At 40.0% G+C, this 21,033-nt stretch overlaps 1 protein-coding gene across 1 annotated transcript in view; it reads right to left on the reverse strand.

The window, feature by feature from the left end:
- Positions 1–21,033, reverse strand: part of Taf2 (TATA-box binding protein associated factor 2) — a 53,326-nt gene that overhangs the window by 26,597 nt on the left and 5,696 nt on the right. The window contains exons 4-17 of the mRNA XM_032915521.1: positions 19,998–20,116; positions 18,402–18,543; positions 17,521–17,752; positions 15,452–15,636; positions 14,432–14,545; positions 12,274–12,373; positions 10,736–10,821; positions 8,350–8,485; positions 5,850–6,004; positions 5,089–5,203; positions 4,672–4,781; positions 3,863–3,928; positions 2,352–2,604; positions 249–389 (exon numbers count right to left, since the gene is read on the reverse strand). Coding sequence (XP_032771412.1) covers positions 249–389; positions 2,352–2,604; positions 3,863–3,928; positions 4,672–4,781; positions 5,089–5,203; positions 5,850–6,004; positions 8,350–8,485; positions 10,736–10,821; positions 12,274–12,373; positions 14,432–14,545; positions 15,452–15,636; positions 17,521–17,752; positions 18,402–18,543; positions 19,998–20,116 — 1,954 coding nt within the window. The remainder of the gene's footprint in view (positions 1–248; positions 390–2,351; positions 2,605–3,862; positions 3,929–4,671; positions 4,782–5,088; positions 5,204–5,849; positions 6,005–8,349; positions 8,486–10,735; positions 10,822–12,273; positions 12,374–14,431; positions 14,546–15,451; positions 15,637–17,520; positions 17,753–18,401; positions 18,544–19,997; positions 20,117–21,033) is intronic.

Consider the following 21,033-nt stretch of genomic DNA (forward strand, 5'->3'; position numbering starts at 1 on the left):
GCCGCTCATTTCTCTGCATGTTATGAACAATGTAGATACGATGTTTATAAAGTTGATAAAAAACAGTGATCAGTGAAAACTGTAGAAAAGTTTAGAGCAGAGGTACTTATAAGAAATATACACCTATCATAGGCAGTTTCCAAGTTAAAGAGACACATAAGAATTTGTGACATCAAACAAATCCTAGAAGGTGAGCATTGGTAAAGTTATGTTAATATAAAAACATCGTAAGAACAGAGAGGGAGTACCTTCTGTAGAAAATAACTCTGAAAGCTCATGAAGTTGTTTGTTTTCACGATGTTGGGACAAGTTTTACAACAAAACATTCTAGTAAAGAGGGACTTCATGGCTGGTGGTCCTGTCCATGTGCTCACCATTGAGTTTGCAATCTGTAAACAGTCAGAAGATGAAGAACTTTCTGTCACCATTATAAATACACTTTGAAGGCCAAATGGCTTTCTAAAAGTCAACACTACAGTTCTTGAAAATTAATTTGGTCTTTTATCACCCATTTCCAAGAAAATATACAAGTCACCCACCAAAAACCCAACCCAAGATGAACTAAAAGCCCCATATGTCCATTTACAGTCGGTTTGCACAAGTCAATTTCTAAGTACCAGCATCCTCTTGTGTTTAATTTTCATGTTCTTTCAAAGGCTTCTCTGAGTTTCTCCCTATCCACTTACGTAGACATTTTAAGCTCATCAAAATTAAATATTATCATGAGTTTGGACCGTTCCTTAGACTACTCAAGTGGAAAAACAAGTCAATGATGCTGCCCAGAACGCAATGGCCAAGTGCTCCCCGCTGTTTATCCCTGATCTGGGCACACAGAGAGAAACACAGGCTACACGGATAAAGAATATGTAAATACCTCAATTTTAATTGCAAGAAAAAAGGTACAAAGATAAAAAGGAAAAGAAACACAGACCTATATGTACCAAGCAAATGCTATATTTAAGTTAAGCAAAGCTAGCTCTAGGTTACTTGATGCAAAACAACAAATTCACAAAATTAAATATAAAAATAAATTAAGTGTATTAGAGACTCTCGGGAAAAAAGACTTTCATCAAAGTACAAAACTTTAAATCTAACAGAACTGATAGCTTATCAAGGACATATAAGGATGTAAAATATCTTGCTTTAATAAAAATTAAATAGTGAAGAAAAATCCTTTAGAAAAAATTCCTATACTAGTGAAATTTTAAGGGCATATAAAAAGTACCTGAGATAAAGGAAATAATGATTAAATGCTTTATGCCATAGTTTTATGGCTCTGCTATGATTTTAACAAAACTCACAAGACACTTTGGAACGCAGTGAAATACATCCCTAGCAAACAGTCCCACTTTCTCTCTAGTATCTGGGAGCACAGAAAGCCAGCTGCCTGTCATCTCTAAAGCCAATATACAGCTTAGCATTTGCTGAAATGGGGTAAAGCTATCTAGGTAGGCAGTGTCTCTGCTCTGCTCTGTCTGCAGTCCTCTGCACCCGCTCTTCTTTAATCTAAACACAGCTTAGAGCTGAGCGGCAGTGAAGAACGCATTCATCCAGCACTCAGGAGGAGAGGAGGAGCATCTGTGAGGTCCAGGCCAGCCTGATCTATACAGTGAGCTCTAGAACAGCCAAGGCATATACACACGAAAAAACATACCTGTCCTAAAAAGCCAAAGATTGAGAGAGAGAGAGAGAGAGAGAGAGAGAGAGAGAGAGAGAGAGACTGTTTACTGTTAAATTAACTTTCTAGAATGTTAAAACATAGAGCCAATTATTATAGATTATCACTAATTTTAATTCTGAAACCAAAATAAAATAACTACCACAATTAAGATTTGTTAATTTTATATATTTTCGTGTAAAAACAGAAATCATTACAATCACAATTTCTTTTCATTATTTAAAGATTTACTTAATTATGAGTGCTCTGTTGTTGGCAGGCACGCCTGCAGGCCAGAAGAGGGCATGGATTTCATTACGGAGGGGTGTGAGAAACCATGTGGCTACTGCAAATTGAACTCAGGACCTGACTCTTGACCCCTGAGCCGCCTCTCGAGCCCCCAATCATTGAGTTGCTAGCCAAAATTTTTTTAGCATAAAAATATAGTTGGCAATTTAAAAATGGAAAATTTCTCCTTGGTTTTCAGTTTGACAATCATGATATTTTGGTACATAACCATTTTATGTCAAACATGTTTCTTTCAACTCAGTGCTGTTAGAAGCATATGGTACAAGATTTCAAAGGAACAGGTACCAAGAAAAACTCTCTGGTGAGTTTTAACTCATTCTTGGAGCCTCAGTGTCAAGTGCACAGCAGTCTCTGGCAATCTTCGTTCTCCTGGTAACCTCCTCACCTTTGCAAGGCAGAAGCACGCTGACATCCTCACTCGGTAGAAACACTGCTCTTGCTCTAGTATATCAGTGAGCGCGAGGCGCGATGCGGGCGTGGGGAACTTTTCCAAGGCCAAGATGGATTCCTGCTGAGCAACAACATCTCTCTCATAGCGGAGCTCATACTGCCACATAAAGTCAGCCTGCTCGAACTCCACCTTCCTCAGGACAGACATATCTGGGTCTATCCTTATCCACAGCAAAGGGGAGTCCGCACTAAGAGAAAGTACAATTTTAACACTTACCTTTGGGAAAGAGAAACAAGCAGACACCGCTCAGACTCTGCTCTAGACACACTATATTCACGCTGGTGAAATTTATTATAGCTATATCTTAAAACCTCAACCAGCTTTTCACTACGTTATGCTAACTTTCTCACAATCTTTCTAACAAGATCTTCAAGGATATGAAGAGTTGTCACATAGAATACCAAATAAATTTTCCACTGAAAATATTTTTCTGGGCATTCTTATCTGCAATTATGAAACATGAAAACACAAACAATATGAACCGTCTTTTTTTAACTTTCTATAACTTAAAAATGCCTACAGTGTAAACATCCCTTATTGGAAATTTAAAATATAGATATAGATATATAGATCGATACATAGATAGATATAAAAGAAAGCATTTATTCTGCTGGACTAACTTTAGTTGATACTTAAATGCTTGGCACAGGGCTACTTTTCTCAAGAAAGCTCTAAAATTATAATTTGAAGGACCACTGGTTTATTCTCATTTATTTAATATGCAAAGTAAAGCTGAAGTTTATATAATATTTTAATCAAAATAATACCACTTGTAATACTAATTCAGTTTAATACTTACTGGGTAGAGGGAATTGGAAGCAGGAGAATCAATTCAAGTCCAGAGTCTAGAGCCACAGCTCAGTGTTAAGAACTCACATTGATCTTACAGAGGACACAGGTTCGATTTTCGGCACCCACAGACCCAGGCATGCACATCATGCACAGACACATGCGCAAACAAAACACACACGTGTATAAAATCAATTTAAAAAATTTAAAAGGAGGGGGGCTGGCTAAGGAAAACCACCTGGGTTATGAAGACCTTGTCTCAAGAAACCAAAAGTCAATACACAATTTAGAGGCATAGCACTCAAACGGTCTGCAAACACAGACAGCCTCAACGTGCTGTGGAGCACTGTCCCAAACACAACCAACAGCCCACAAAGAACGGAGGGAAGCAAAAATGGCATTTTAAGATTGCCCCCACGAGTCACATGCATATCAATGTGAGAAATACTCAAGGAAGCAAGAGAGGGCCAAGGGTGAGGCTGTGCCCACACCTCCACTCCTGCATTTCCTCTTCATGTCTCATCCAGTCTGAACATAATTTTATATATTTAAAGAGTTACAATTTTATTTAGATTTTTTCTAACAGTTTCTCTTGGCTATAAATAGTTTTTAAAACATACATTTCAAAAGTAATCACATACTTTTAAGTAACTTACTCCATTGCAGAAAGATCCATATCAACTTCTTCCCCATTCATCAGTGGGATTTTCTTCTTCTTATTCCTGTATTTAAAGAAAAGTAAAACTGAAAACTGAGAGATGTCCAAATATGAATGGAGATACTGAGCAGGCAGACTTCAAATAAATGGCTTCATGAAACACTAAAAGATAAGTCAAAGAAGAGTGAACACTGACATGGAGTTTAAAAACAACAATCTACCTTGAAGCTAGAAAAAATGGATGCTGAATTTTTTTATTATTATTAAAGGTTAATGGAAAGCAAACCAGCCTGGAATACATAAGGCTCTCAAAAATTACAGCGAGACATGGTGTCATAAGCATATGACTGCAGTACTTGGGAGGCAGAGGCAGTATGCAGTTCTAGAGCAGCCCAGAAAACAGTGTGAGACTCTGTCCTAAACATAAGTTAAATAAATATAAGAATACTCAATTGCAAAGTTAAATAAATATAAGAATACTCAATTGCAAAGTTAAATAAATATAAGAGATACTCAATTGCAAAGTCAAAGGTTCCAACAACAGAAAGCAAGAGCTGGCGCGTGCGCTGGGGCGCAGGCCTGTAATTCTGACACTTGGGAGGCAGGAGTATAATCAAGGATGGTAGAGTGGCTCCGGTCTCAGAAACAAGAAAGTATGCATGGCTTTGCTGCTTTGATGCGGCCCAGGAGCACACGCTAGCAGGTAAGACGTCCTCCCTGTACTGTGTAACTGGACTTTTACTTTGGCGTTTTCACACGCGGGATTCGCGGTTCATCTCCAGCGTACAGTTAGGACTCACTGCCTACCTTCTGCTTTTGGAGTGGCAGGGTATGTCATGTTTAAGGCTGTTTTCTTCAATTTGCAAGGTATGGTTGAAGGAGCCGTCTAACTCTTGCACTGTCACTTTAAGTGGTCCCTTTAAAAAAAAACAACAGCAACAACATACCATTTAAAGACTGCTGGAAAATGGCCAATGCATAGCCTTACATTTAAAGACAGCTAAGATATAAAATGATGCTATATAAAATACGTACTGCCAGAAGTACAATGGCAGCTGGCGTCAAGGACGGGGAAGCGAGGGGAGACGCAAGCTCTGAAGTCTGTCCATGCTCTTCCCTAAGCACATGCTCACTGCAGATCCACCTGTCACCCCAGCGTGAGAGTCCCTCCACCCCTGGACCTGGAGACAACAAGGCAGCATGCTCCCCTAGAAAAGCACTTACCACATACTTCTGGGTGCCAGGAGATGTGTAATCTTGTTTTATTTCTAGTTCTAAAACATTTCGTTTTCTATTAAATGCAAAACTTCCATAAAACTTTACCACTCCACTCTGGTCTCTAAAGGATTGTAAAGGAAATTTTACATACTGAAATAAAAATGTGCAAAAAACAAAATGAAACAAAAAACCCAAAAAACTATTATATTAATAATTTTCAAATGTATTCCCACTAGATCAAAGTCTCAAAGTAAGCTTCATTATATCCCAGGTGGCAAAATATTCAAAACTCTTTTGAAAAATGTTTCCCAGATTAAAGAAAATTTCTGAAACATTGACAAGATTGTATTTTGAAAGTAATGCCACTCTACTGAATTCTTAATAGTACCTTGAAGTGAAAAATTTAAGAATTGCCCAAGTCCTAAGATACCATTCAAGTTGTGCCAAGCCCAAGCATATTTCAAAGTCACCAGACCATTTCACCTCATAAGTAATGCTATAAGGCAGCCTGCTGGAGTATTTACCTTAGGCACCAAGGAACCTACTTTCTGCCCAAAAGGAGTATAAAATATGCCAAAATTTACAAATGGAGACACCAGTGTTTACATACGAATACATTCAATTCCTTTGAACGGTCTTTAGAAGATACAAGTCACAGCTCGTTATTTCTATTTTTTAAAGAAATAACAATGGACTGCCACTCTCTTTCCGTCTTCCACACAGCTTATTCCCTCCCCATGTTGTTGAGCTGGTTCTGAAAAGGATACACCCACTGCTTTATTAAGGGCTGGATGTCTTTGCCAGAGACATTGGAAATGGACTTCAAAAACCCGTAGGTGGAAACCAGCATCTGGCTCCACATATGTGACTGGAACTTCTGGGATGAAGCGGTACTGGCCAGACTTAATAGTTTATTGAAAACCTGCAAAGACAGAAGGGCATATAACACTGTTTCCAACTGCACACTGCACCCAGTCTGCACTGGCATTCATGTGATCATTTACAGAAGGTTAACAATTATATAACATACATTTTTCAGGTTAGATACTATAAAGAAGAGGAACACACAAATATTTAAATAGGATATAAGAACACTGCTCATAGGAACATTACTGAATGCTATCAGTGTGCTAGACACAATACCATTTATTAAGAACTACAAGTACAATATGTAATACCTGCCAAATCTTACACAGGAATTCAAATAAGAATACTCATTAGGAGAGAGCACGGTACTCTCAAGTCAGACATGTCATTTCATGTGTTCTACTTTAAAAGTGGGGATTGGGAGAGGAGTGGACCTGAGGCTCAGCGGGATAGCATTTATCTAGCACATGTGAGAGCATCATGGCTCACCAGCATTATAAGAGGAAATTCATCAATGGCAATACTAGTTAACACCTATACCATTCTAAAAAGGACAAATGCCCTTTCACGGCACACTTTTCTCATTTTACATTTCTGTTCTTCAATCTTTAGAAATAACTTATATTTCTATCTTTATATCAGGAATTAAATCCAAGGCCCCATCCACATTAAGCCCCTCAGCAAAAATGATTTTTTTTTTTTTAAGTTTTTGCTTTAAGCCTGTCTTTAAGAATGTTATCAAGGGGGCTGGTGAGATGGCTCAGAGGATAAGAGCACTGGCTGCTCTTCCAGAGTTTCTGAGTTCAACTCCCACCAACCATATGGTGGCTCATAACCATCTGTAATGGGATCTGATTCTCTCTTCTGGTATGCAAGTGTACCTGCAGGTAGAACTCTGTATACATAATAAATAAATCTTTAAAAAAATCATAAATAAATCATTGGAAGAGGAAGCTAGCTGATATTTTTAATATCAATTTGGGAGTTGTGATGGTTTGTATGTGCTTGGCCCAGGGTGTGGCACTATTAGGAGGTGTAACCTTGTTGGAGTACATGTGGCCTTGGAGTAGATGTGTCACCATGGGCGTGGGCTTCAAGACCCTTGTCCTAGCTGTCTGGAAGACAGTCTTCTGCTAGCTGCCTTCAGAACAAGAGGTGGAACTCTCAGCTCCTCCAGCCCCAGGTCTGCCTGGATGCTGCCTTGCTCCTGCCTTGATGATAACGGACTGAACCTCTGAATCTGTAAGCCAGGTTCCTTGTTCCAGGCCAAATGTTTCCTTTGTAAGAGTTGCCTTGGAGGGTTGGGGATTTAGCTCAGAGGTAGAGTGCTTGCCTAGCAAGAACAAGGCCCTGGGTTTGTTACCCAGCTCCAAAAAAAGAAAAAAAAAAAAAAAAAAAAGAGTTGCCTTGGTCATGGTGTCTGTTCACAGCGTAAAACCCTAACTACGACAAGAATGCACCTCAGTGATAAAGCATTTGCCTAATGGATACAAGGTCATATTTGATCCTCAGCATCTCAAAAAATAAGAAAAATAAGAAAGGGAAGGGAAGGGACGGGAAGGGACGGGACGGGACAAAATGGGGAAGGAGGGAGAAGGTGCCAAAAAGCAAAAAGATAAATATTTACACGAGTAATCCATCTATCTTGATTCTACTACTTCATTTCCTTTACTGTAAGTACTTACACTAAAACTTACTTTAAAACAGAGCAACATTTAACAGTAGCAATAAAGTAATGTGTTGTAGCATCTTCCTCTGGGGTTAAGTAGAGCATCTGAAGGCAGGTGTGTGGCAAAGGAGTCCCTCCCTGTACGGAGGCCTTCAGAAGCCATTTTATGAAGCTGTCAGTATGAAACCTGAGTTGTGCCAGAGCCATGGACAGCCACCAAGGTGAGCTGCACTCACGAGTGGAACGAGCTCAAGAGACAGAAGTGTGTTGAAGGCAGCAAAGCTGACGGGGCGGAGCCAACTAAGCCCTTTAACACTAGGCCTCAATTTCTCCTTTTTAGAGTGTCACTGTGTATTCTATGCTACTGTCTGTGAGAAGTGTGCATTTGCTTTTGACTTTAGAGGGTTATAAATAAGATTGCCTTGAGTCTCAGAAGACCTTTTGGACGCAGAGACAGTGTTTTGACTCTAACAGACTTTTGAAGTTGGACTGGATGTATTTTGCATGATGACAGGGCCACAAGACTATGAGAGACAGGGAGGAGGATGTGGTGATTTAAATGAAATGTCCTCCACGAGTCTCAGTCATCCGAACACTTGGTCAACTGCTGGTGGCTGCTTGAGGACTAGGTGTGGCCTTGCTGGAGGAGGTGTGCCACTAGGAACAGGCTCTGAGGTTTCAGAAGACTCCAATCCCTTTAATGTTGTTAAGTTCTTAGTGTCAGCACTTACTTGCAGCATAAATTCCATGCTGATTCTGTTTTCAATCAGTCTCATCACGAGGTGAGCTTTACACTGAAACATAGTGTAGTATTCCCAGGACAGTGTATGTGGATGCTTTATTGAAAAGTGGAGGTGAGATGCGGGGCTGAAAAAAAATAACAACGCTCACTAGTAAAGAAAAAAGTAGACAAGACACTTTACATTTAACATAAACGATTTAAGCTGTTCATAACTTTCCACGATTCTAAATTGCTACGTTAAATTTTACACAAGTATTTTTGCACAACAAATACCAAAAAGTAGTTTCTTTATGGTTCTATACATAGACTAGAGTACTGAGTTGATCAACTTATACTCCCATACTCAGTATCTGTGTGGCATTCCTTCCAAATTCAGTTTCACCCATACACACAAAACAAGTTTAAAAAAAGAAAAACCCAAGCACAAGGCAGGGATACAGCTCAATTGATAATGTATACAAGAATCCCTAGGTTTGATACTGAGCACTAACCACGTATTGAAAAGGATGCTGATTTATGACTTTGTTTTGTTAACATAAACTTCACGGAACAGCTCCCACACTGGACTACTGTATTTGTGGAAACCTTCATCCGTCTGTGTTCCTAGACCATGACCACTGCCATGGCTGAATAAGCATGGGTACTCCTCAGCAGACACAGAATAGCAGAACGAAAGGAGCAAAAGAAAAATCCCACCCAGAGCAGAAAACGTGGCCATTATCATGCCAGGTCCAGCGCCTAGCATGGACAGATGGACAGACCAGACGATAGGAGTCAGGCATGGGTTTTAAGTTCTTATGCAGCATGGCACTGCCTGCCTCCCTTTGATGGCACACACACTTCTGTCTTGGGATGGTCTGGCTGCTTGCAGCTTTCCCTTGCAGGTTTCTCACATCTCCAGCTTCCTGAGTCTGATGCCACCCATGGCTTCAATCCCACATCCTTACGCCCTGCTGTCTCAGAGACTACTGGAGGGATCCAAATCTTGCCTCCCAAGTCTTCCACTGAAATCTGGGTTGAGGCCTCCATACCTATAAGCCATCATGCAGCTGACAAGAAAGCCTGCTACCAGCTCAATCACTAGCCAAGCCTTCTTGGACTTCAGTCATATGGCCTGTGGGTATCCACATGCCTGAACTCAGACAAACATGTCCTGAAGAGCCAGATGTAATCAGGGGGCTCTAACGCTTTCTCCTCAAAGCAAACTCTTTCCAGTCAATTATAATCTTTTTCCTTACACCCATGGCAGGTTGGGTACAGGCACTTCCTAAGATGGCCTCCAGGGGTCTTTTCTATTCTCTAGGGGCAAAGTACTTTCCTCTTTTAATGGTCTTAATCTCTTTGGCTACCACCTCCCTTTATGTGTTTCTTTTCTGAGCAAACAAGGTTTTTTGCTCATTATTTTCACAGGAAATCTGTCTAAAAGCAGCCAGCAAAATCTGTACCAAAGCTTACTAACTGGGCTCCCTTGCAATCTCAGGCAGGCAAATGTAGACCTGTTCTTTGCTATAATGTGCCGTGCATGGCCCCTCACCCAATTCCAAGTAGAGTTCTTAATCATATCGTAAACCTCCTGAGTTGGTCTTCACTGCCCGTATTTCCCTCAGCATCTGATCTTCTGAGCTCCTAACAGAATCGTCCACTCAACTCAGCAGTCTAGAGATACTGACACCTACGTCTCCAAGCTGTTCTGAATTCCTGTCAAAATTCAGTTCCCAAATGCTTAAGAAACACAGTTAAGATTAGAGACTGTAACAGCTCTACCTCTGGTACAGATTTTCTGTGTTAAAACTTTTTTTTATCTGGAACAAAAACCTGAGCAAAATGCCTGGGAGACGGAAGGATTTACTATGTCTCAGCTTAGTCCTCCTGATGGAAGAACATGGCTGAGCACAGCTCCTGTCTCACAGGAAGCAGGGGAAACTGCAGGGTTCCATCTCTCTTTCACTTCATCTGGCCCTGTACCTCCAAAAGCTACAGCACACTGTGCCCACATCCAAGGAGCTTCTTGCCTGTTCGATCCTCCTGCGACATCTTCTCTCCTGGGTGTTCCTCAGTTGAATCAGGTTGACAATTCAGGTTAACCAGAGCAATAAGCAAAATAACTACTTCCATAGATTTGTTTAAGTTTTATCAAAGCTAGCATGACAACAATTAACTAGAAAACTCAGCATATCAAACAGAAAAGCCTCCCATTTCTAGGCTTAAATTCAGCTACAGTCATCTCATGTGATGCAACAAAAATGCAGAGAGGGATGACAAACGCAGTCTACGGCATCACACTATCACTACGGTTCTGGCCTCAGCCGGCCTTAAGGGACACACATGCGCCTGCGAGAGGCAGCCCATAACGAGGTTTTTAGTATCACACATACTTATCCTTTTCTTTTCCACCACCAAATATGGGATGCAGTAAAACTCCCCCGGTTTTCAGTTCATATGCCACTATTTTATCAAGTTCCTAAAAAAGACACAAAAGCAAGAGTCAGGGAAAACTTCTTCATGCAACGATCATTAGGACTAGGCCACAAATTCTCTTTCCTGGAATCAGATGAAATGTAAGATAAGCAAACTGTATCTGGAGAACAGCTCGTTGTTTTATAAACAGACCAAGCTACACACGCTGGCTGAATGCTAAGATTCGAAAATCTCCCTGTAGTTTGTGACTTCAGGGCTCGCCAGCAGCTCAGCAACTTTTCCTAATGACTCTTCTCAGCCTCTCTGATGTGTCCTCTAAACTGATTTATTCCTTCTCAGTATTTTACATCTGAGGACTAAGGCAACCAAAAGCAAGTTAATTGAGTGATGTTAATAATATGTCAACTTAAAATGACTCTGTTCTTCTCTAACGTATAATAACCATTAAAGTTGAAAGAAAAAAAGGAAGAAAGAAAAGCTGAAAAAGACAACATCAAAACTATTCTGGACATTCACAGAGTTTAAATGATATAGACAGCAGAGAAAAGTGGCAGGCAGCATCGTGAGATGGTTAAAGGTAACTGGATGCTGACAATGCAGCAGCTGACTAGCCAGTACTTTATACTAAGTAATAACTATGTGCCTTAGTTTCTTCACATGGGAAGTGGGGCAGTAAGAGAAGTGAGAGTCAGTACTATGTTTAATCACAGCACTACTGTATTACACAGTGTAAGGGTTATTCCCTTCGTCTGAAACGAAGAGTAATAGGTTCTACCAGTGCTAAGTGTATGAACCCTCTAACAACTGTTTGGACAGAGTATTAATTTAATAATGATATTAAGGTGGGGATCTTCTACTTGAAAACAATGAATTTAAGAATCTAATCAAATCCAATGATACCATTGAACTCTCTATGTTCTTTCTCTTCATCTTTAAATAACAAGAAAATATGTGCCAATGACAGAGAGCATACGGTAGGTACTGAAGCTTACTTGACACATAAGGAGCTACTGTGCGCATGACGCCCTTCACACTGCTTGAGCCTCTGTCTCCAGTGAAGCAGATGCTGCCACTACACCACCCCTCCTCAGTAAGACTTGGAAACAAGCGTGGGAAGCTCAGTTATAACCATTTTTTCCATGATATAATTTCCATTTTACTTGAAAAGAGTTAGCTATTTTTCAAGTGATATTTTAAAAGCACTTTACAATCAGGAAAACAGAGGACAAGGGGGCTAGCAAGATGGCTCAGTGGGTAAACGAGTTTGCCAAAAAGCCTGAGCACTTGAGCCTGATTTCCAGAACTCAGTGTAAGGAGAGGAGCAACTCCAGGAAATTGTCTTCTGAGCACACAAGCACCCTAGCATGTGCACTGCCCCTACACACAAAGTAAGTGAATAAATGGAATAAAATAAAAGACAGAAGGTGTGGAAATCAGCAAACATTATCATCTATTACTGACTTACGAGTGGAAAACAAACCCCTCTCTTGTTTACCTCTTTAATCCAATGGTGGTACTCATTGACACCAAACGTTTTCTTCATCCACAGTCCATAAATATAGCCTGAAATTCCCTTCAGCACCCACTCATCAGACCTAAGGAAAGACAATAAAACTATTAATTTCACTTTAGCGAAAGTCTATATAAGCAGGGACAAAAAGACCAGTGTGATACGGGCCACTGCTATCTTTAGGCAACTGCAGGGTATTAACAAATTATCAAGTTCCTCACATCCTTTAGGCTGAGTTGCTCATCCAGCCTTCTTCACGTCTGGCTAGATCTTTAATTTTAAGATTGCTAAAAATTAAATGCATATTATAAGGCCTGTATGTAGTCAGTAGTCTTCCTCTGAATCCCCTAACAGGAAACTGTTCCGGACAGAGCTTGTGTCTATGTGGGCTGGGATAGTGTAGCTCAATGATAGCGATGTCCCAGTATGTTTGCAGTTCTGAGTTTGAAGAAAAGCAAAGCTCACGATGCTTTTGAACTTAGCAGTGTGATCACTCAGATAGTGGTACATCTCTTCACACACTGTTCAGATTGACTGCCACTAAAGAAGTACTTGCCCACACTCAGGGCTGCTTAATTCCAAAGTTCACTTTTACTAGGTGTTCTGGCACATTCTCTGCACTTGGAGGGAGAGGTAGACTAGTCAAGAATTCAAGGTTACCCTCAGTGTTATAGGTGAGTTCAAGAACATCTTAGACTACGTAGGATGTTATCTCAAAGATCAAAACAAAATGCACACTCTTGGACTGGAAATGTTTATCAGTGACAGGGTGCTTGGCTGGCATGTGTAAGCTCTCTGGCAACTCCAATCCCATGTTCTTTATTGTGACATGTAGGCATACTTTTCATATCCTGGATTTTACAGTATCCTTAAGCTGAACTATTTAATGGTTGTACTTTTTCCAGGGAAACGGCAATCGGTATCAACCATTCATTTACTGACATACATCTATCACACACACACAAAAATAACATTACATTTGTAAAAATAAAATAAGTAGACTCTTACATTTTTAAAATATAAAAGAAATTACAATCTCAAGGAAGGTTTGTACAGAGCTTTAAATTAACCCCAAGTGGCCAAGTGTCTGACTTCCATTGCAATCCCAGCAGGCAGCAGGCAGACAGGCAGATGTCTTTGAGTTTGATGCCAGCCTATTCTACGCTGCAAGTCCTAAGCCAGGCAGAGGGACAGTGTAAGTCCTTCTCAAAAAACAGACAGACAATAACACAAAAGTCATCTCAAGTTAAAGAAAATAACGATCTCTTTTTTTTTTTTAGTGTTGGGGCTGCACAGGAGAGCCCAGCACCTACATGACATCACTGTACCTCTGAGCTGCACCCCAGCTCCAAATGGGCTTCCCCTTCTCCGCTTTCTAGAAAACTGGCAAAAATCTAAACTAAAAGGCAAATTCCTACATCATTAACACTTTGTTGGAGATAATTATTCTGCTTTAAAAATCACCTCAAAGATTTTTCTATATTCTACACTGACATTAGAATTATAATTAGTTTTCTATACATCCAAATCTGCACTGTATACAACTAAGACATTTTTCAGAATTTTTATTTTTATGGTAAATTATGTAAGTAACTCCCCTGTTTTGTTCTGTTTTTAAACAGGGTCTCACCATGCAGTGGGAACTTCATCTCAACTTGCCACAGAGATCAGAACGGCCTTAACTCTCGGAGATCTACCAGTTGAGGCCTGAAGTTAAAGGCCAGGGCCTCCATGTCCTGCTACTTGTACTGATTTTAAAGCCCAAACAAACAAATTAAGATAAGATTGTACTAATTGTTTTCTTCTTCAGACAGCCTCTCAAAATAATCCCAGCATTTACAAATTGTGGGCAACAGTCAGCTTACAATGCAAGACAAGAAGGAAAGTAAGTAAGAGTGAAGCAAGTGGTGTACACCGGCGATCACCTTGGGTGGGGGTGGGAGCAGGAGTGTCAGCATCAGTTCAAGGGCAGACTTAGACACACAGTGAGGTTGGGGACAACAGGGGCCACAAGAGGCTGTCAAAGAACAAGACGAGAGGAAAAGGGGAGAAAGGGGAGGGGAGGAAAGAGGAGGGAAGGAGAGGGAGGGGAGGCCAGCCTTCCTGGTCCTTCGGATCAGACTGTATCTCTGAAATTACTCACCAAGACATTCTGGAGATGAAACATCCGAAGAACTGCTGTGCTAGAGACTGTGCGAGGCACCGCCTGGTGAGCGGCGTCTCATCTATAATCATGGCGCTGTGCAGGAGATTTGTGCTGAAAGCCAAAGACGTCAAGTCACTCAGACCAAGAGATGCAGTCAGTCAGTCAAAACACAGTAACGACACTAACGCAATACAATTTTAGGTTCAAGTTCAATACAGAAGTAAAAAGAATATCTGCCTTAAAAATTTTCTAATCTTTTCAAAATTTATCTGACATTCAGTCTACCTAAAGCAGGCAACACAGAGTTTTGTACTGATTTTAATAAAAAATATAAATCAGTATTTTGAGGAGTGAGGAAGAAACCAGTGTTAATCAGAAATGCATCCCAATACAATGGGGTTAACTTAATTTCAAAAATCTCTGCCCAGGCTGCATGCAGAGGCACACTCCAGTTAACCAGCATTCAGTCTGGGCACGGATGGCCCGAAACATGTGGTGGGGAGACACTGTGTCCAGAAACCAGAAAGTGAATCTCCCTGTGATTTACTTCTAAATACACTGCTCCATTCAATTCTTCCAACTGTGTTCTGAAGAATGCATGGAATTAGTGTCTGACATTACACACGAAAGCCTTTAGAGACAGGAAAAGTGAACAATGGCCCTGACACATAAAACTTACAAATTTGGAAGTTTTCCCTGAAAAAACAGACAGAAAAGGAGGGCTAAAACAAAGGGGAAAATGGTATTTTGATAACAAATTGGTGATAGCAGTACAGTCTTGTGGTGCTACCAAGAAGGCACATCAATCACCTACAACGTGTAAGGTAAACATTCACAAACATTAAGAACTAAACAGAAATGTGAATGAATGCTAACTGTGGAAGAAGGCACTACACTGGTACATTTTTAAAGTACCACAAACTCAACCACACCTTACGTTCAGAACCAGTCTGGATCAAACCTGATGAGCAGTAGCCTTTCCGTTTATCGTTACTCTTAGTTATAAGAGACACTAACCTGAAAATGCTCATAGATGCATAAGCGGCCACTTCCACGTAAGCCTCATCAATGAAGACCGTCTTAAAACAGGAGTATGGATAGCGACAAGTCAAAATTTCTTCATAAAATTCAAAAACTTCGTGAAGGTATGATGTAGTATGTTTAAGTAACGGAAGAAGTTGAGGCAAACAAAAATGGGTAACCTGAAAATGAAAGAATAGCCAACTCAAAGAGAGGCGTACTTAGTTCATAACAGATTTCATAATGCTGAAAATAGCTATTGCAAAACTAGGAGGCTTTTCAGATCAGTTTACACATGTTCACTGTACTAAAAAATTAAATTTAAAATGGATTATGTTAAAAGCTTACACACAATGAAAATAAAACTGTCCTGAATTAAATTTTTTCTCCTATGCATAAACCTAGAAAGAATTAAATGTTAAGGCTTAACATAATCTCTCATGTGTCTACACCTAGCAAATGTTAAGTATTTTATAGTACTATTTTCGTTATTTTTATGTATGTACAATGTTGAAGACTGAACCCAATGGCTTTCACACACCAGGCAGCAAGAATCACTAAGCTGAATCTAGAAATTAATCGTTTATGTTGCCCTGCAATGCCAGCTCCTGACAGTAATTCTAACTCTGCCCTACACAGTACCTCAGCATAAACTAGTGAATGCGGATCAGTACTATGGGCACACCAGGAACAACGGCTCCCGTCATCCTCTGATACTTCAGCTACAGCCAAATACCGGTGCACTGGTAACAGGCAAGGCATACTGGTAGTAAGGAGGTTAAAAATATTAACAGTAGAATTAATAGTCAGGGTTTTCGTATTAAGTTAAATTCAAAACAAGTATCATCTATGCCAATGAATGAAGAAGCCAGGGACAGTGGCCACATCTGTAATCCCAGCGCTTCATGTTGCAAGAATGGAGTCCTGTGAAGAGAATTCTGAGTGCTTGTGAGAAAACTTACAAGAAACCAGTACAAGAATCTCGTGACCCTAGTCAGTTCCTTTGAAAACATGGAAATGTTTTTGGAATACGCTTTTGTGACCCTCCCAGGTGTAGCAGACAGAAGTAAGTTTACTTCAGATTATTCACTATACCTGGCTATCGTTTATACGCCGCTATGGAAAAACTTGTTCTTGCCAGGTGGAGCCAACAATGGCTTGTTTCCCACGTGTGGCTCGCCCCTGTAACTGCACTCATACTTTACTCGTGACTCTATTTAACCCTCAGAATATACAGCTGGCTGTAGAGTACGTTGTAGTCCTCATTCAGCAGCTCCATTCTCCCAGGCCCCACCACCTGTACAACAGCAAGCAGAGCTACAGTGAGACTGTCTCAAGACAAACAGTGACCTAGGAACGTTTCATCCAATGATATCGTAGGCAATCATATCATGATAAATAAGAACCAGATGCAGGAGCGCATGCCTCACTGGTCAGGAAGGAGAGGCAGGAAGATTCATAAGAGTTTGAGGAAAGCCTGGGCCACATAGCAAGATTGTTGAAGAAAAAAACAAAAACAAAAACAAGACAAAATAAATCTAAAATAGTTTGAAACTATTTTAAATATATGAAAACTGTGATTTTTTTTCTAATACATTGCTTAGCATTAAAAAACAAAAAACAAAACAACAACAACAACAACAAACCCCGTACATCCTGGCTAGAGAGTAAGTTGGTTTCTGAAATGAACTGTTATTACTAATTTCATCTACGTCCCATCTCTGGGGGCTAAAAACTACAATTTGGAAATTAAAGCACGGGCACAGTATCATGGAACACATGGCTTCAAGGGCTATACAGAGAGACCTTAATGCTAAAGAAAAAAGTAATAAATAAGATGATTTATTCTCATTTCAGCATACTGAGGTATGGACAGAATCCCGGTCAACAAACTCATCAAAATGTTTTTAATTCCAAATAAATGTGATGTGAAATGTTTTCTTTTTAGTGATAGTGTTAAAGTATTTAGTTAAACACTAAAAATAGCTTATTTATCTGTGCCTTTCTTTTCATAAGGAGTGAAAGTACAGAGAAGAAAAGGACAAGTGAAATGCATCTCTCCGTACCTCGTGCATATACGGATCTACAAGTATTTCAAATGGCCCAATGGCCAAGGAGATATTGGACGCTGCTGTAGGAATAGCAAGCACATAATGGAAGGTCTTCTTTCTCATGTCGTGAGTGTACACTGTCTCCACCAAATCTCCATTGGACACGGCCACCATCGCAGCATCGACTGTAAATTCTAATTTCCAGGTACACAACTCAGAGTATGAATCAACACAAGGGAACCAAAATCTACAAAAAGATTAACAGTACAAAATATACAGGTCAAGTCTTACTGCATAATAGAATCAGTACATAGCACAAAATATCAGTAATTCTAAAACACAGCCTTCGAAGAATTAATAATGTGAGGGACACACAAAATATTTCAGTACCGTAGTAAAAGTACAGAGCATGAGAAAGAGTGGACTACAATGCTAAACATCAGCAGAGAGCTAGCTATAAAGAGCACAACATGAATGAGCCATTACGTAAAGTCCAAAACCAAGCACGATCAATGCTGTCTCGGGAACGGAGCAGACAGAATGCCAGGTGAGAGCTCTGCCACTCTCTGTGTTGGTCTGAGTGTGAGCTTGATAGGATGTTCACTTGTGAAAACTTATTATCTTTCTACATTTAAATGCGGCAGTTTTCGGTCTGCATTTTAAACTTCACTGTAAAGGTAAAGAATGGAGCTGGTAGGTTACTTCAAAACTCTTCCCCTAAGAAGATGAAGATGACAAGACGGAGAAGGAATACTCAGTAGGCATGACTCAGAAGCAGCTTGCGGGTGAGGGGCCAAGCTTACACCTGCCATTCTAAAAAACACATTACATATTCAATACTTAAAAATGCAACTAGAAAAATTAAATTAATTGAAAGATATGAATGTATAATCTACCTTGTAGAATTCTGATACCCACAAGAGAAGACATGAGCACCTCTCTCTGCCATACTCCCCTCTACACTGGGTACCACAAAATGAAGACCTCCTTTTGGCTGATCCAAAGAAAAATTAATATGTATCTTCAGGACCTTTAACTCTGCAATAAATGAATATATGCATTCACTGACACATAAATAAGCAACAGTAACCTGTATCATGAATATACTACATGAGAACCACATCCTGAGCACTGTACTGCGAAACCAAAGGGCTGCTTGGGAGGCAGCGCCAATGACAGTGCACTTGTCTAGATGCCAGAGACCTGGAATCAATGCCAGCACAGAAAATACCTACCACTTGCCAGGCACAGGCTCTTCGTGTTCACCTACACTAGTTACCGCTTGCCTCCACCCTCTCTAGCTGCTGCTTGTAATCTCTCACAAAGCACACCACTAGCCATAGTGAATTCTCTTTTCAATATTCCTGACATGTGATGTTTTCAGAAAAATTTCAAAAGCCCTAATATGGATGCTGTAAGGCCTGTTGAATCCAATTCTACTTTTTGAGCTTTTTTTCCTTTTGTTATTTTTCTCCCAAACTGTTAGTTCTACTTGACTTTGGAAAAGAAGTAGGTGGAGAGGGTTAACTGAAGAAACTGCATCATCTAGTATGTTCTTCAACTATACTCTACTTCTGTATAGTAAAAGCACCTTGTGTTAAAGGGAGTTATTTTAACTTCCCCCAGATATCACAAGTGCTTGGCCACGCAATGATAACCTTCTACATGTGCCCTAAGCTGAGTAATACCACCATTCCTCACCACTGAAAACAAACTGTTTTCTTTCTCCTTTGACTTTCATTAAGACTAAATAAAGGTAAAAAGACTTCTCAAACAATAATTGTACTGGATAAATCTTTAGAGAATGGATCATGAAGATTCAGAAAGGATAAATTCAAAGTATATAGGACATGTGGAGAAAGCCACATTCCAGCATCTGCTCAACCTCAAAGTAGCTCAGTGAACTAATTGTGGAACTTGAGAATGCTACACTGTAGTAAGGAAAAACTAGGACTGTTAATGCTGCAAAATGCTACTATTCCAAACAGGTCTGTCCATAGGACTTTTAAAGTATCTTTCATTAAAAAGACAAAAAAAAATAAACCAAAAGACAAAACAGTTGGGTGTGGTTGGTCCAAGGAGGGTCTCTGGATGAGGCCAGCTTGGTCTAGAGTGAGTTCTAGAACAGCCAGAAAACAAAAAGCAAAAAAAAAAAAAAAAAAAAAAGCCAAAAACAAAAATAAATAAATAAATAAAACAACAACAACAACAACAAAAAAAAAACCAGTGAAAGGAGCTGGTGGCATAGCTCCTTTGACAGAGAACATTCCTAGCATCTACAAAGCGGTGTCCCTACACCGAAACCAGGTAATTTTGTAACAGCCCGTGGCAAACATTTGTATTAATCCAGGACCCTAAAGAAGAAAAGAATTTTCCAACTCCTTTCACACATTTGCACTGGTTACTTTATAGGTCAGGTATAGCTAACTTTCTGGCCTATAAATGTAGCAGGATTTATTTCGCTGTACTGTAACACATTCCTGGTGCTTTACCATCGACGTGCTTCCAGAGCTCTGAGGGGACCTTAATGCAGAGTTCTCCGTTCCCCGCATCAGGGTCCACAGCACTGACTGCAGCTGCATACGCATTGGAAAAATAATTGAGGTTTCTCCTAGGGAGATAAAAAGCCAACTTGTAATAACAATAAGCCACACATTTCATCAGATCTTCCTAAATATCAATGGTATGAGTCATTTCTAAGTATTATGTCTTCTTACACAATTCTTAAGAATACTTTTTTAGACAAGTTAACTAATCCAGATACTATTCACCATGTTAAGAAGTACTAACATGAAAGACATGGTGGTACATGCCTCTCATCCCAGGACTCTGGAGGCAGAGGCAGGAGGATCTCTCTGAGTTCAAGGACAGCCTAAGCTCATAATGGGAAGGAAGGAAAGAAGGAAGGAGGAGGGAGGGAGGAGGGAGGGAGGGGGGGAGGGGAGGGAGGGGGGGAGGGAGGGAGGGAGGAAGAGAAGACAATAACTAAAAGTTAAACTCATAACTATGTTCACATCCTTCATTAACTCTAGAATGCCAAGATCACTACTTGTCTAATATCAGTGTAAATTAGCTTCAGGCCCCATGAGAATCCCCTAGAAGGCTTGCTAGGGTGGGACCCTATCCTGTATGATTCAGTACGATTGGGCTAACTACTTGAGATTTGCAGAACTAAATAGTTCCTAGGTAATATTGATGTTGTTTGTCTGGGATCACCCTTTAACGCAATATGACCCATCCTACTTAAAACACTGTCCTCATTGAAGAGTTTGTAACTCTGCTTGGCATCTCACTGCAAAACACCAAGAATCACAGAAATATGACCTAGTGCTAGCAACGCTTTTTAAAATGCCCTCCCATATAGTTGACAGTGGATATTGTATTTCATACAATACTTTAAAACAGTGAAACCATTTAATAGAGTATTTTACAGTGTCTCTGGTCTGAAGATGACCATCCAATTCAAACAATTTCTAGGTATTTATGAAGTAAACATGTATGATAACATTAAATGAGAAACATGGTTAA

Source organism: Rattus rattus, chromosome 1 (genome assembly GCF_011064425.1).
Source record: "Rattus rattus isolate New Zealand chromosome 1, Rrattus_CSIRO_v1, whole genome shotgun sequence".
NCBI classification, from domain to species: domain Eukaryota; kingdom Metazoa; phylum Chordata; class Mammalia; order Rodentia; family Muridae; genus Rattus; species Rattus rattus.